At 35.1% G+C, this 16,024-nt stretch overlaps 3 protein-coding genes across 11 annotated transcripts in view; 2 read left to right on the top strand and 1 right to left on the bottom strand.

Annotated features, from left to right (window-relative positions):
* Hr4 (nuclear hormone receptor 4) overlaps window positions 1-4,759 on the top strand; it is a 206,375-nt gene extending 201,616 nt beyond the window's left edge. For all 5 annotated transcript variants that reach the window (XM_087340088.1, XM_087340085.1, XM_087340086.1 and 2 more), the window contains one exon: window positions 372-4,759. In XM_087340088.1, coding sequence (XP_087196214.1) covers window positions 372-452 — 81 coding nt within the window. In that variant the 3' untranslated portion in view covers window positions 453-4,759. The remainder of the gene's footprint in view (window positions 1-371) is intronic.
* Window positions 4,760-5,471: 712 nt separating this feature from the next.
* LOC110831237 (uncharacterized) lies at window positions 5,472-16,006 on the top strand. Of its 5 annotated transcripts, none has more exons than XM_087340106.1 (4): window positions 5,472-5,709; window positions 6,795-6,976; window positions 9,324-9,387; window positions 15,084-16,006. In XM_087340106.1, the coding sequence occupies exons 2-4, from the start codon at window positions 6,901-6,903 to the stop codon at window positions 15,220-15,222; spliced, it is 279 nt and encodes a 92-aa protein (XP_087196232.1). In that variant the 5' UTR covers window positions 5,472-5,709; window positions 6,795-6,900; the 3' UTR covers window positions 15,223-16,006. The 5 variants fall into 5 exon arrangements, with proteins under 5 accessions (XP_087196232.1, XP_087196228.1, XP_087196229.1 ...); XM_087340102.1 differs by lacking the exon at window positions 15,084-16,006 and adding an exon at window positions 11,684-13,144 and having other exon boundaries at window positions 5,493-5,709; XM_087340103.1 differs by lacking the exons at window positions 5,472-5,709; window positions 15,084-16,006 and adding exons at window positions 5,818-6,025; window positions 11,684-13,144.
* PpV (Protein phosphatase V) lies at window positions 7,642-14,899 on the bottom strand. Its single transcript, XM_022067010.2, has 7 exons — window positions 14,778-14,899; window positions 14,533-14,628; window positions 14,146-14,353; window positions 13,977-14,056; window positions 13,431-13,536; window positions 13,188-13,349; window positions 7,642-12,606 (listed from the first exon to the last, which is right to left on the bottom strand). The coding sequence occupies exons 1-7, from the start codon at window positions 14,844-14,846 to the stop codon at window positions 12,416-12,418; spliced, it is 912 nt and encodes a 303-aa protein (XP_021922702.1). The 5' UTR covers window positions 14,847-14,899; the 3' UTR covers window positions 7,642-12,415.
* Window positions 16,007-16,024: the final 18 nt, after the last annotated feature.

A 16,024-nucleotide genomic window follows, 5' to 3' on the forward strand; every position in this document is an offset into this window, starting at 1 on the left:
GTATATGGCCTTAGAACAAACGACATAGAAAGGAAGCTATTAAAAGATATAAACAGCATCAGAAAACTTCTCAGAGCTCAATGCACTTATACTGTGCTTCATAGAATTAGGAGCTTCAAGGCCATGCTATAAGTGCAACTCTCTTGCTTCCTGACTCTGTGTTTAGACGACAGTGTTGGTTCAGTTTTGTAGTGTAAGTGTTTTTTGCAATAGTAACTAAATGAAAATACAAGATGATTCCAATTTTCAAATCAGTCCACAAGTCACCAGTATAATACAGGTGTAATTATAAAGAACTGAAAATGATGAAGGGGAAAATCTATTGATTAAGTGATGAAGTTAATACTGTTCTAACATACATTTAATCTTAGGTTCAGTCAGCAGCTGCGTTACTTCTGGATAGCAAAATGTTCTATGTTCCGTTCCTGCTGAATTCTGCAATCCAGAGATAGTACATCGATTTACTCGGTAGCGACACCTACCAATGGTCAAGATGGAACTGTGACAATCGAAGGCGGCAGAATGGGATTTTGACCGCACGGTGATCATACACTGTGATCAATGGGAATACATGGCAATTACTTAGACATACAGGCCATCCCATTCATGCTTCTAAGAAAGGTTTGTAGAAATATCTACCAAGATGTGATTGGGCTGCCTAAAAATGCAAGAAGGTTACAGAGTGTTTTCTCCAAGTATGTTTCGATTGAAGTATATAGATTATCGGTTAAATGTGTCTCAAGAAGGTTCCAGCATGAGAGGATGAATCAGTTACCATTACCATTTCTGTTGGAGGAAAATGACTGGGTACAAGTGGAATGTCGTGGGCCGAGTTATTGATGAGTATCAATGCACAATGTGCAAACAGGTGAACTACTTGCAGCCTAGCATTTTAGCCGCTGCTAGGCTAAAAGATGTCTAAGGCTAAAGTGAGACTAAGTTTAGGATAGATATAAAAAGATAAGTATGTACTAAGGTAAGGAGTGTTTATTCTGAAAGAAGATGTACAGTATATGGCAAACATGCAGCTTGACACCTTATACCAGTTCATATGTATAATATGGTCAACACAGTAAAAAGAAAGGAAAATGCAATGTATAGATGTTTCTGATTTGAAATTGGAGAAGCAACAAGTAATTCCTAAAAGCTGTTACCATAGCGATTTTTTCGCAACCAAAGTATCCTTATACTGCCTTAACAGAAGTTACCGGAAGATGTTTTACAACATCGTTAAACTCGACTGAACAACTGAAGTCAATGGTTGAACTAAGAACCATCTAGCTTAGGTTTCTGAGTTGCAATGGTTAATCGAAGATTGCCTCTTCCCTCCGATGAGATATTTACCATAGTGCAATGTAACTGACATAATATATTCATTACTTAATATTATAATTATTATCACCTTATAATTAAGTGTTTTTTGCAATAGTAACTAAATAAAAATACAAGAAGATTCCAATTCTCAAATCAGTCCACAAGTTACCAGTATAATACAGGTGTAATTATAAAGATGTTCCTCTTTTTTTAGATCACTTAATTTTGAATGATGTATTAGTACACTGTGTGAAGAGTAAGATTAGCTTTTTGTGACTTTTAATTTTTTAAACTTTCATAAAGGTGGGAATACAAGAAAGGGTCAGGCAAGAGTATTAAAAGGGATGAACCCTTTCTGAGATGATTACCATATATATTCCCTGACCTAGGCAGGTATTGTAAATTAAAATAGGTCAAGTACAAAGAAAGAAGAAAGATTTTTTAATGAAAACTAGTAGAATGATGTGTTTCAGGAAAAACAAATCCTTTCAGTGTGCATCATTGTATGTTTCAATTATCGTCAGTATTGTAAAGTAATTTTAGGGTTTACTCCTAATGGTTGAAATCATTGTTTCTCTTCAGTAAGCATACTGCGCCTTTTGCAAATTATTTCTATAAGTGTAAAAGAAACATTTTCATGACACTAGACTTTGAATATTATATATTGCAGATTTTTATAATGTATTTGGAAATTTTAGATTTTGAAAATACGTAATAATTGTTGCAGTAGTTGTTTGGCAAGAGTTTCTTATTTTCTGAGTGTATGGTTCTGCTTCAAGACAGGTGTAGCAGCCATTTAGAATTATATGGGCTTAAGTCGGTATGTAAATGAAAGTGAAAATATACATGGTGCTAGGTCTCTTAAGAGAGAAATAAAGTCTTTGGTGACTCTAAATCTCAGAAACTTGAATTTACAAGACATTCTGGCATGTCTTATTAAAGATGTTTAAAAGATAAACTGTGGAGCTTTGAAAAAGCTCGTATTGTTGCCTTGTGTTGTTCTAATCTACGAGTGTGAATTCAGTGTCTTTGTTGTCTAAAGTGTAAATAATATCAGATGTATAAAGGTTATTATTAAAGTAAGTTTTCTAAGAGACTGGTGATATGTCAGATTTGAAAGTTCTAGTGTACTTCAAGTCACCTGTTTATATGCTAAGTTCCCAGTGAACTCCAGCATTTTAGTTGACATTTCTTCATTCTTGTTCTCTTTGGTTAACTAATGCAATAGTGGAAATGCCAAATTTAAGAATGCAGCATTTTGTTTGCAGTGAAATTAAAGGCTGTAAGACTTTAAAGCAGTACCTGAAGTGTGGCAATTGGACATTACAAATAAAATTACTTGTTGGAAAAAGAATTAAAATTGCTCTTCCTCCTGAAATAACCTGGAGTTCAAAAATTCCTTTGTGGCATGATTTTAAAAATTAAGATATGAATAATGCAATAATAATAATGTATTTTTTCAAGTTTTATTTGTATAAACACATTTGTGTGTTTTATTGAATAATAATTTCAAATTCTTAATTTAACAACCTGTACCAAACGCTTGTATTTTTTCATACAAAAGAATTAGGTATAAAAATAACATTAATGAACAGCCAAAATCAATATACCTTGATGGCTTTATTGTGGGTTGTAGCCTGGTAGAATTTTACCTACATTTCAGAGGTCCTTGCTGCTTCTGTCATCAGGGTGATGAGTAAGTGCACAGCTTATTCACAGAGCTACAACCTAGAAGACAGCTATCTTCATACTCGCCGCCGTGAGATCCTCAAATCCTACTGAATATACCTTCATGTTTCGCATAAAAGTAAATTAACTTTAGTAAGTTACCTATATTTTTATATCCTGATGTAACATTTAAGATGCACTGCAACTGCTCACTTCTTTATGACTTTTCAAACGTTTATGTGGTAGAATTATGTTCCTTTGTTTCAGATTATTGTTGTAATATGTGAATACAATATTTGATCAACAGTTAATTGCAGAGCTTGAATAAGGAAGTTTAATTAGAATGTTTGGTTTTATATTAATTTGTAATAGTTCTGTAAAGAATATCAACAATCAATGATGGCTGTGATTTCACATCAAACGTCTGAACACTGATTCCATCCCATTTTAACTGTTAAAGTGAAAGGTACTAGGTAACATAGAGACAGGATAAAGAAGGGGTGCTGTCACTGCTTTTGCTAAGGATTGTTACAAAGTAATTTTAGTGGTTTCTCTATACCAAGTATATTCCAATTTGTATCTCCCTGTATAGTAGTATTAATATATAGGCCAGTTCCCACCTTGCTTGTCTTATGAGAAAAAATGGAATTATTTCTTGACACAACATATTTTTTCATTTCCTTCTTTTGTGAAATGTTTCACCTGTATCTTTTTATCAACAGACCACCAAGCCTTAAATTTAGTTTCTGAAGAGTTTATGTGTTGTTAGAGTAATAAAAGTTACACACAATTATCTGAATATTTTTGTGTAGTATAAAATTATGAGAACAAACAAGTAAAGTATAAATTGGTGAAGCTCTCTTTAGAACCACATATTCAGAGATGAGTTTGACATATATTTTGAATAAGAACTGTTTTTGATTGTGACATTACATTTAATCCATTCTTCTTATGCATTATAAATTCTTTCTATAAATTATTACATGTTGTTTATTCATAATATGTATGAACACTATGAGAGATGACAGTTTTAATATGTTATATATGCCCATTTAATGCAGTTAACACATACACATTAATGGTAGAGGTTCCCCAGTGACTTGTGGTATGAGTATGGTTGGAAATGTACAAGGGATCCATTTCAGATCATACAGTTGAGTTTGCAAAGTCTGATCTGTGGCACTATATAATCCAAATCTCATTCTTCTGCTAGATGTTTTTTAATATCCCCCCCCCCCCCCCAACACACATACCTGTGCACAGCAAATCTCTTCTTGTTCTTGCTTCTGTCGATAAGCAACAGTAGTGCAAGAGGCAGACTTATGTCATGACTTGTTGGGAGACCTCTACTGACAATAATAAATTATAATTGTTTATGTTTGTGGCTTCACTGAAGGAATCTTAAATAATACAAATTCTGATCCTGTTATCCTTGTTTACTTAACTGACATTTTAGATTATGTGAATGAACAAAGTTAACCAAAGAGAACACTAGATATTTTACAAATTATTTCCAGTATCTATATGATAAGACAGACTGTGAATGCAATTAATTGTGAAGAGTACTGCCTGCCTTTCTGGTTGTTAAGTTTTCAATTCTGTGTTAGGTCACAGGCTCCTCTGTCCCAGCACACTGGATAGAAGGGCTTGTGGTTAGGGGGTCTGAAGTATGTAGTAGCTGTAGAGAGTAATTAAACCATTTAAGAAAGAAGTTCTTGTAATGATTAAATAAACAACTCTGTGCTTGTGTAATTTAAATAAAGTCACCAAGTAGATACATGTGACTACCTTCCTACCCACTGTCAAGTAGCTTGCAATTGTACACATTTCTATCCCTTGCCCAAAATACAAGAAGTACAATTCTCAGAATTGTTCTGCCCAGTGTCAAAGTGCATCATAAAACAGCGATGCTCAAGAAAGGACCTATAAGTATGAACATTGTCACAATAAAATTCTCCCAAATTCCAGGATATATAATTTAACATATTCAGCTACATACTGAACACTAGCCATGGAAACCTAGAGACAAGAAATTGCAAGATATTTGTCAATACATGCTGTTCCCAGCCATATCAAAGGACTTCCTATTCAGAATAAATGCCTGGATTCCCATGGATGACTCACGATTATGTTGCACAGGGACCTGTACTCCCCATCCTCTAATTCATAAATTCCTTGCCCATGAATAGAGGAACCAGACCAAAATATTAAATCAAGTATGGCAGTATGTTCCCACAACATACAAGTACAAAAGGCCGAAGTATCTTATCTGCTTCACCAAGATGCCAATCAGAACCAAGTCAAATTATTTTCAACTACTGATGTATTATCGATTTATTGTCCTTAAAATTATATGTAATGTTGATGTACATTCATTAAAAACACAAAGCAAGCCCTGACTAATCTCTCTCCTGGCATATTCCATTTTGAAGTTGGCTCTCTTATGGATTATTGTGCCATGTATTCTGGTAGAAGTATACCAACCGTTCAAAGATCCTTGCTGATTCCATCATCGGGCAGATGAGTCGCCTGGTAAACTTCTACCGGACTACATGGTGCAACAGCCCAAAAGACTACAGCTTCGTATTCACGACCTTAGAGAATCATTCTGTATCACCGTAAGAAACATTTCCTTGAAACTTGGGAAGTTTCTTTCGTTGGCTGATGCCAACATACACACGATAGCCAGCCATGCTATAGTCTGTGTAGTAGTATAGTGTTTTCAAGGTATGTTTCAGTGTGGTTAAGTGTGATGTCACGTGTGTGTGTGTGTGTGTGTGTATGTATGTGTGTATATATGTGTGTATATATATATATATTCAAACTGATAAGAGTGTGAAATGTAGCTTCACATAATTTCATCTCCCATGCGATGGAACATTATAGAAACTCCATATTCATGATATGAGCAGAGTAGTCAACATAAGAACATAAAATAGTGTTCCTGTATCTGTCCCTAGAGATTTCCAATAAGAATCGGAAAATGAGTAGTTGACAGAATGAGATAAAAAGAATGTTATAGTATCCGTGTGGTGTTTTGAAGGTAATTATCTCGATATCGTTTTTCCATCTTGTTATTGTTCAGTGCATTACTCAGGTTGGGTATCATGATCATCACATTAAAATTCATACACGTTATCCAAAAATTCAGATGGGCTGGGTTGCTGATTGACACACTATGGCTCTTTCTGTTGGCAGGGGCACAGTTCCATCAAGGAAGACACTCCTTTCCTTGCAGATGTAGGAAATTGCAAGTGCAACCAGTTTAATGCTAATGTGAATGATTTTCCCCTAGTATGATAACTGTTGAATCCTTGTTTTGTGTTTATTATTTCAGAAGTTAATTTTATGTTACTTTGATACAAAATTTAAAATCTGAAAAAAATAAACATTAAATTTGTATGGTGATGTTATAACGAAATTCCATGAATATTTCAAGTGAGTTGCCTGGTGAATAGCAAAAATTATATCCAACTTGAAATGATGGATACAACTTTTAATTGTGTAAGGCTGTATAACTAAGGCTGTCTTGGGTTCATGCAACATCCACAAAGATCTAGTGCACATTAACTATAAGAAGCCTATCAATGTCAGACTGTAGGGAGGCAGGTCCTAGTAAGGAAGGTGTGTGCTTTATGCTCAGTATTAGATGTGCTATTAAAAATGCATAATCAGATGTCATGAATGTGTAAAATTGTTAGAAATACACTTAAAGGGCAGTGTATGTTTTAAGGAGCTGCTTTGTATGGAATACTGTTGCAAACTGCAGACACAACTCAGAATTTATTGTGTATACATGTTGTTGCCTTTAGTTGACAGCCCTAGAAAGATGTTGGCGAAGAAATAGCTCTTCCAAGTGGTGGACGATTTTGAATTCAGCAAGGAGTATTTGGGAACTCTACTCTTTACCCAAGATTGATGATGAAGCACACAGGAAGAACTGCCTTAATTCCCCTGCATACCTTACCAACTATGAGGAGTCCTTATGCTGCAGGTATATATCATATAGTCAACTACACCTTCCTATTTATTCACTGGATGAGGTGAAGGCACCTCAGAAGGCCATTGATAGAATATGTGTTTTGGCCAGTGTATGAGGTTTGACATGCAATATATTTGGGAGATGGATTCACTTCCATTATGGTAGCTTGGCAGTCATTATCTTCACTATTAACACTCTGGTTCCTGTGAATGTCACCTAAGTATATATTTCAGTTCTGTGAGAGGCACCAAGGGTCATAGGACTATATTCTTTGTTGGAGGCTTCAAAGTCATGAATTTGAAAATAGTCCCTTTGTGTGCCATACATTTCAAGAACTGATGCTTGAAACTGAGCTTAATAAAACAGTGTATATCAAGTTCCTGCTTTTGGAAGTGCTTTGCAAAGGTTGCATCATCAGATGGTGTTAAGATTTCACATTACTGAGACATTAACACCACAAAACAGAACACAGCTGTTATGTAATAACCAACTCTGATTATGACTACCAATACCTTGCTGTTGTATAGACACCTGAAATGTCTGTACCACACTTCACTGATACAGGCTAGAACATTTTCAAGAAAAGAGAATGAACTATACTGATAAATAAATATAAACTATCCAAGCTGCTTGTATAAAGGCTGGCTGTTTGAAAACTTTGTAAATTGTTAACTGGATTCATTCTTAATATTGTAGTCTTTATTTGAAATTTGCTGCTTAAAAATGTGGTAAAGTACAATTGATCCTTTAATCTGCTGCATTCAGTGCTATGTAACTGGGATTTATTCCAGCCAGAAGCCCATACTTAAAAGGTTCAATCATACAGACATGAACAAGAATTTTTATTTTTATCCTATGTACAACCTATTCTAAAATATATAAAATCATGCATACAAACAAAACTTGTTTACACTTTGAAAAAACACTTAGCACTAAGTGTTCTGTCAAAGTGTATGTTTTATATATTTTAGATACATATTCAACACTGCACAGTATGCAAGGTTTTACAATTAGAACTGCATGCCCCCCCACACACACACACACAAAATTAACAAAGTTAATGTTCAGCAACTGAAATGCATCCCAGTGAAAATGTTAAAGGGTTGAATTAATTTGTTTAATGTCTTGTGACATAGTCTACTTCTGTAATTTAAAGTCACTATATTTTTGGGTTCGATCCCCGACGGGGGCAGAGGATTTTTCCTCTAGCCTCTGCGTCCAGACCGGCTCTGGGGCCCACCCAGCCTCCTCTACAATGGGTACCGGGGGTAAAGCCGGCCGGGGCGTGATGCTGACCACTCACCCCCATCTAGTGCCGAGGTCAAGGAAGAGTTGAGCTATACCTCCTCTCACCCCAAACGCCTACATGGCGTATAGTGGGACAAACTTTACTTTTTACTTTTATATTTTGCATCTATTTTCCTTTATGCTCCTTATACAACTGTAGGCTGTCATAGTAATCTTATCAGGTAGAAATTACAGGTTCTCTAACAGTCAATCTTAACATTTATATAAATAATGGCTGTTTCTTTTTCATCTTTCCTATTGACTAAACTATATAGTAATTAAATAAACAAAAGCATGTAATTTTAAAACTATAACAGTAAATATATCAAACATAATTTACAGACAAAGGGATTCTAAGTAAATGATGTAAAAACATGGAAATATCATATACCTGAATTCAAACACTGAGTTCATTTATGCATACAATATACAGTTTTGTATATCTACTATTAAACACAGAGTGACACTTGAGTTAATGGACTTTGGCTCAGAAATGTTTCCTTACAGCAGTAAAACTGCAAGAAGTCCAAGCTTTAATACATAGATAGGTGGCAGCAGAGATTAGTAACAATAGAGGACTGTTACAGATACTGATCCATACTTCAGCAGATTATTGTAGTATGCACCTAATCAACATATTTAATCTTGAATTTTCATCCATCTGTCTGTTGTTCTCAACATGTTATTTGGTATTTTAATATGGGCCAGAAATCTATGTGGTTCTACCACAGGCCACACTTGACCAGTTTATGTTGGATGTGATGGATAATGGCAAGCTGCCTGTCCATTACATGACCCTGTGGAGAACACATGCTGCTGTGTGACTAATGTCTGTGAGAAGCATTTCTGGACTTTGTCTAGAATAAATAATACCATTTTCCATTACTGGTATAAAATAAAAGGCATCCCTGTGCTTCAGCACCATGCCATGTAGATGTATAGATTTAATCTCCATACACTCTTAACTATGGTACTATAAGTAGGTGAGTGACCAGTGTCATGTGCCGGCCACTTTAACATCCTGGAAAGAGTTCCTGAATATTTATTGGATACATGGCTTGATATGTTGTAGAATGGATATGGACAATGCAGCAAATAGCAACATTTCTGCCCCCTGCCAAGAATCTTGCTCTCTGGTAAGCCTGCATATAGCTTGTTATTATACTGACTGAGTTATCAAGGTTTATCCCATTAATAGTACGCACCTCAAAATATCCTGAACACAGTTTTCTTAATTCCCAGTAATATATTTATGAGTATTTGTATCTATGAAACTACTTGATTTGCCACACTTACGAAGATGGCAGTCTTCTGGGTTGTAGCACCACGTATCTAGCATGGTAGAAATTTACCAACATTTCAGAGATGCTTGCTGCCTCTATCATCAGTGCCTTGATGATGGAGTCAGCAAGCACCTCTGAAATGGTTAGTTACATATCAAATAAACAAAGAAAAAGTTTACTGTGATGAATTTCTGATGGTAATGGTACATACAAACATTTACCAAATTTCTTAAGTTAATATTTATCAGAATAACATTGATATGAATTTGTACAAAGCATGAAATACAGAGATGCAGTTAAAGTAATACCAATAAACACAGCAAATGGATTCTGAATTTCAATCCTGATCTCAAATTATTTTATTAGAATTTATTCAAATGTATTGATGCTCAGGACTTTCCTGCACAAAAATATTATAGATTTATACTTAATTTAATCATATTTTGGCAGTAGTTATATACAAGTAATATTTTTTATTTTATAATTTTTAATCTAGACATTTGCAACAAATCTTAATTTCTTAATCTGTATAGTGTGGAAGAAATCTTGAGCTTCCCATATGTATTTCAATATAATTATATATTTAGGTTCCAAAGAGGTAAAATTTATACTCCAGACAGTTCATGCTTGAAAATTCACAGAGCAAACTTACAATGATGTCAGTTTTGGTCTTCTGAGTTATAATACCTTCTAGTCTAGTGGTGTCATAGTTTATCAGAAGACCATAATTTTGATATCTTGACCACCAGTAAGAACCTCTTATAATAGTCTTGAACATGTTTCATGTTCAGAAATTACACAGTCCAATTATCTCTAAAGTTGTCATGCCTGATTTTGGCCTTTATTCTTTTACTATTTAATTCAGAACTGATCCAGGTAAGATCTCTGTTCTCACCACTTAAATCACCTCCTGTACCTACATAAGTGATGAATTTTATTCATAAGATGTACTTGACTGTTGAAATCTAGAAGTGGTTGTTCGTAAGTCTTGTTAACTTTAGTTTAAATTTAATTTGTAGTAGAATAGTTATCTAGTTGTGATTCCCTTCCATCTCACACTGTGCATTACAAAATGTCTACACATATAATTATTAGCGGCAAGTCTAAAATCTTTATTTACAAAAAACACCTTCTTGTAGTATTAAAATTGAAAGGATCTTTTAACCAGCACACTTTTTGTTTAAAAAAGAAATACACATGAATTTCAATAAAACTATAAACAATGTAAGACATGGTATTTTCAACACAAACCTGCTCTTACCTAGACAGTAGTTCTGTTCACTTTTCTTTTTGCATCTTTACCTTTGCTTCTGATGCTACAGTAATTCTTTTAGCTGTAAATATACACAATGTTAATTTGTGGTCCTGCATAAATTAAGCTGTGAACTAGCAGTTTTGTCACTTTGGAAACACAGGTAGGTAATTCATGAAATACTCCCTTTGTATGCTTGTTGGATAGTAGATAGATTTTAATAGGTGCCACTATTATCTGAAGTAGGTGTAATTATCTACTATTAAAAAAATGAGTGCAAATGGTGAATATAAGAAAAAGGTATGTCCAATGATATGTTTCCCATTTTCTCTGGCCAAAAGGCAAACATGCTGTTCCAAATCTTTAAATTGAAGGTTCAGAATATACCAGAAATCTGTGTGATTATTTTAATAATGAATATAATCTAATGATACACCACATGCTTTTGCAATCAGGCCATTGGCAAATACACTGTCTGGAAGCACAGTCAGAATTCTTGTCTCCCCCCAATAAACTCCATAATTTTGACACAAAATTATAGGATGTACAAAAGGAATCCAAATGGCCTTGATGTCTAAACTGTCTGCACATAATTTAACCAGTTCCACAAAATACCTTGCAAAATTAGCACATGCTCTCCAAATCTGTCATTATCCCATCCTGTATTCAGGCAGATTCATATCATTTGCCAGCTGTTTCTAAGCCTAAACAAAGATTGGATGGATCATTAACACTTAAAATTAGTATATACAGCATGACATTTATGTAAAATTATGTGCACACTCCATTTAATTAACAAATTTCTCATCTTTCACTTTCTGCAAATCTATGTGATCCAGAATCTCGATGTGATATAGTTGTATATTTCCCTTTTTCCATCTGCTGCCTTTTCCAAAGTAGTGGGATGTCCGTGGTGGTCTTCCGAGTTGTGGATACCCACCTCCAAGACCACATGGAATTACAACTCAGAAGATCATCATGGGCTAAGTTCACAGTGTGGACATGCATACAGCATTTTATATATGGATCCTTTTACAGCAAATACTACATCCAGCTTCATACACTTTATACTTGAATTAATACAAATTCCAAATCCTCAGGTAAACCAGTAATGGAAGCTAATAAATTCAAAGTCAACATGCCAGATCCAAAGGACAAGAACCCTCTTTTCCTATTAAGTAAATACAGATCATTGTATCCTCAAATTAACATGCAATTACCAGTAAAAAAGAGCAGTTTAATCAAAACTTATATGAAGAAGCAAAGGTCAGATGTTTCCATACTGGAAAGCAAGGTACTCCTTTAATACAATGCTATCTCAAAGCTGTACAAACAATTCACTCTTTTATTATGGGTTATTTATTAAAGGAATTGGTAACTGCTCATTTGTATCCATACCAACATCAACCTTAAAACAAACTATGTGTAACTGTGATCATTAGAGTGATGAAGCAGCGATTTCAGAGTCATGTCACTCAATACACATTTGAGAAAAATCTCAAAATTTAGAGGGGCATTAAGAATACTGACCTCAGAATGTAAGATAATTTTAATATCACAACGTTTTCCTATTGACAAATGTATCGATATGAATGTCCATAGGTTTCATCCACTGATAGGCCAAAGTTATCACAAGAAATAGGGAGTGGTAGTACGAGGAGGTATGACACGCTCAGAATCAGGCACAGCCTGGAAGAGTTTTGGTTCCTTAGTGTCAATGTTTGTGAATTCAAGAATTGATGCTATATTGCCACACCTGTAGCAATAATTAGGGGCTGACCAGACAGTGACCAGCTTGTCATCAAACATGTATTTGAAACCTGAAAAAAAATTGAACATAGAAATAAGAGGCAAGTAAAAACATCAAGGGCATTGTACCAAATACGCACATCAACAAAATGTCTGATTTACAGTAGACAGTTCTTATGGCAATTTGGTTTGACAAATATGCATTATTAGTTCTTATGCATTAGCACTAGACCCTTATGGCATGACATCTACTACGTTGTTAGACAGAACGTCTCCAATTATGCAAATATGTCGATATGGGTTTCTGGCATGTTGCCCTCAACATGTATATAGTGGGAATGTGAAAAGGCATATCCCAGCATATAGAATTGGGCATTAAATAGACAATTTCAGGGAAAAGGAAGTGACACTTCTAAATCCCTTCCATCATCCCCAACTGTTCTTGGATGCAAGTTTTTCACTGAACAATATATAACACAACATGAATTTACTGTATTATCATGAATGAGGGATATGAAAGCTTATTTGATATCTAGGAATGCTGCATATGTATACTTCTATGATACATGCGGACAAAAAAACTATATTAAAAAGTATGAGTAAACATGATCAACTTATAATTATTTTTAAATGTGTATAAGTTTGGACATACCTTCATGCACCAACTGATGTGCCCTACAAATGAGTTTCAGACTATTGAGCAACATGAACTCATTTGTGACTTTAGCACCAAATAACCAACCAGCCCCCCTAGGGCTTACACTCCAGGTCTCAACATCATCTGGATCTGACCACACAAGGTCACAAAATGCTCCTGGAAAATAATTATACATATACTGAGAAACAGAACTACAGTGCATTTCAGTAGGGCACCTGGTGAAATTATTCTTAGTACCTTTATGTGGAATTTCCTGGTTCCTTTCAATGCTACGAATTTGATCAAGAGTTCGAATTTCTGGTGAGAGACCTCCATGAACACAAAGAACTTGCTCATCAATTAGCTGAAAGAAGAAAGTTTCTTTATCAAAATATATATAGTTTTATTGCAGAGATTAAGTGATGATTTTGGACTCATAAATTGATTGTACTAAACCAGATGTTGACAAGTGGTTTGTTTTAGGATTCTGTGGGATTAGTATGCAAGGGGTTAGCTCCTACTCATTCTTAACCTTGGCATTAGATAGGGGTGAATGGTTAACATCACACCCTGACTGGTTAGGAGGCTAGGTGGGCCTCAGAGCCTAGAGGAGGAATCCTCTGCCCCTGCCAGGGATAGGGCCCTGGTCATCCAGGCTGTAGTCAGTCACACTGACTGATCTACCCCAGCTCCTCATATTTCATAGCGCTACAGTACTACAATGTTATGCACATAAACTATAAATGAACTCCAATGAAAATATAGCTGTTCAAATATGGTGACGGTAAAACTAGAAATACTAACCGCAGCAACAGTCAGCAAATCAAATACTTGACAGCAATATCTCCAAGCATTTGCATTTCCATATTTATTCTGGCATTCATCTGAAAGAGAGGTTCATACAATAAGGGAAGAATACTCTAACATGTTATATGGAAACTAGTAATCAGTATTTTTGTTATATACAGCTTACCATAAAAGCCATACACTTGTGTAATTTGTCTAGATTCATGATTTCCCCTAAGGAGTGTGATACGGTCAGACCACTTGGCTTTCAATGTAAGCAGCCTTGTGAATGTCTCCAAGCTGTAATAACCTCGATCTACAAAATCTCCCATAAAGATGTAATTTGTATCAGGAACAGGTCCACCATTACGGAATAGTTCTTCTAAGTCGTAGAACTGTAAAAGCAAAGCATTAAAACTACTTAGCAGAAAGTAAAAGTCTAAATCAAGGGGGGTCAGTAAGGTTATAACAGTCACAGTATTTTAAATTTCTCAGAAATTAAGACTTCAGATAAAAATTTGCTTTGATGAAACAAGTTGACAATTCTTTGTTATACATACATTCTACTACATACCTGCCCATGAATATCTCCACATACTGTCACAGGAGTTGAAACTGGTTGAATATTAGACTCTTCCAAGAGAAGATCACAAACTATATCGCAAAGTTTCTATGGAATTGTAAAAAGAATTTAGGTTAGTTTTTAATAGACTTTATAAGGTTAAAATAATCTAATACAACCATATACGTTACGTATTCTTGCATGCGTCAGTTATCCGGCTAGAAGCGCAGTTTATTTCAATAGGAGCTACTTATTACCTTTAAGTCATTTTCTGGAAGATATTTACACTCTTTAGCTATATCTATCCACTTGTCAATGTCCGCCATTTTTTGATACTAACTGAGGTGTGATTCGCAGTGCCCAATTCGGTGATATATAGTACTTCTGTTTATGTAGTCACCAGTAGGTGACACTACACTACATGGCGGCGCAACCCACATTACAACGTTTTCACCACCGTGATGTGTTCGTTAATGCTTAACATCATGTAATTAGTAACAAAGGAATTACCTTTTATAGAATTCAGCCGATGTTCTTACACTATTTTCTGTGATTATTTCAAGGTCCTTGCGGAATTGTCTCCCTGTGAATTGCATGCTGGACGATGCTAATGGATGGGGAAGGCTTAAGTCACACAGAGAGGAGGATAATATTAAAATATATGTTAAAGAGGATATGAGGGCGTGGACTTGTCACCTGTGATCTCTTCTGCGTGGAGATTAATCAGTGAAGATTTATCATCGTAGATAAGCCGTGCACAGTTTTCGGTAGAAAATTAAACGGTCCACCAAACTTGACTGTGACAGTGAAAAAAGATGAGACTATTAGAATAGTCGTTTGCGAATGAAAACTGCACTATTGATGATAGGATGATTTATATTAAAAAATGTATTATTGTCTTGTTGGAATTTTAATGGACGGGGGTGGGATGGAAATATTGGCTGAAAGAATATTTCTTTCAATATCAAACACCATATTACTGTACAGCACAGCAAGTGCCACGGCCAATGACAATTGTACACTATATTAAAATTAGGTCAAACACAAAAGCTTTGCGCACAGGATTCATGTATCGATTAAATTGTTAAGGACAATCAGCCAAACCTGTATTTATATATATGTGCGTTTTTGACGTAAATACGTCTATGAGGAAGGGTCATTCGGCAAAAAAGCGTAACGAAGATGTGTAAGATCCATATCAACAATGTGTAAATATGGACCGACAACAATGGTCAGCTTTTATATGAACGCCTGCTTGCGTTGTTATGTTATATTACTGCCGTCAACAATCCGCTTTCGTTATTGCGGAAAAAGCTGAGCTGTGAATCACTTGCGTAGTAGACTAGATAATTTTGTGCTGGTAAAAACGTTTTAGAATATCACATTATTACATTACATTACAAAGACGTATTTACGTCAGATTCTCCGAAACCGTGGTTCCACTGTCAATTTTTTTGGTCTATTAAAAATATCGTTAAATTTGCAATTATATTCTTATTCTTTG

Source organism: Zootermopsis nevadensis, unplaced genomic scaffold (assembly GCF_977971745.1).
Source record: "Zootermopsis nevadensis isolate Lab colony 2312 unplaced genomic scaffold, Znev_1.0 Znev_ptg000061l, whole genome shotgun sequence".
NCBI lineage: Eukaryota > Metazoa > Arthropoda > Insecta > Blattodea > Termopsidae > Zootermopsis > Zootermopsis nevadensis.

Coding starts and splice junctions, on each gene's coding strand:
- PpV (XM_022067010.2), bottom strand. CDS start 14,846: ATGGCGGACATTGACAAGTGGATAGATATAGCTAAAGAGTGTAAATAT. Junction 14,629..14,777: donor TTCCAGAAAATGACTTAAAG/GTAATAAGTAGC, acceptor ACAATTCCATAG/AAACTTTGCGATATAGTTTG. Junction 13,350..13,430: donor CCAGGAAATTCCACATAAAG/GTACTAAGAATA, acceptor ATTATTTTCCAG/GAGCATTTTGTGACCTTGTG.
- LOC110831237 (XM_087340102.1), top strand. CDS start 6,901: ATGATGAAGCACACAGGAAGAACTGCCTTAATTCCCCTGCATACCTTA. Junction 6,977..9,323: donor GAGGAGTCCTTATGCTGCAG/GTATATATCATA, acceptor GATATGTTGTAG/AATGGATATGGACAATGCAG. Junction 9,388..11,683: donor GCCAAGAATCTTGCTCTCTG/GTAAGCCTGCAT, acceptor CCTTTTCCAAAG/TAGTGGGATGTCCGTGGTGG.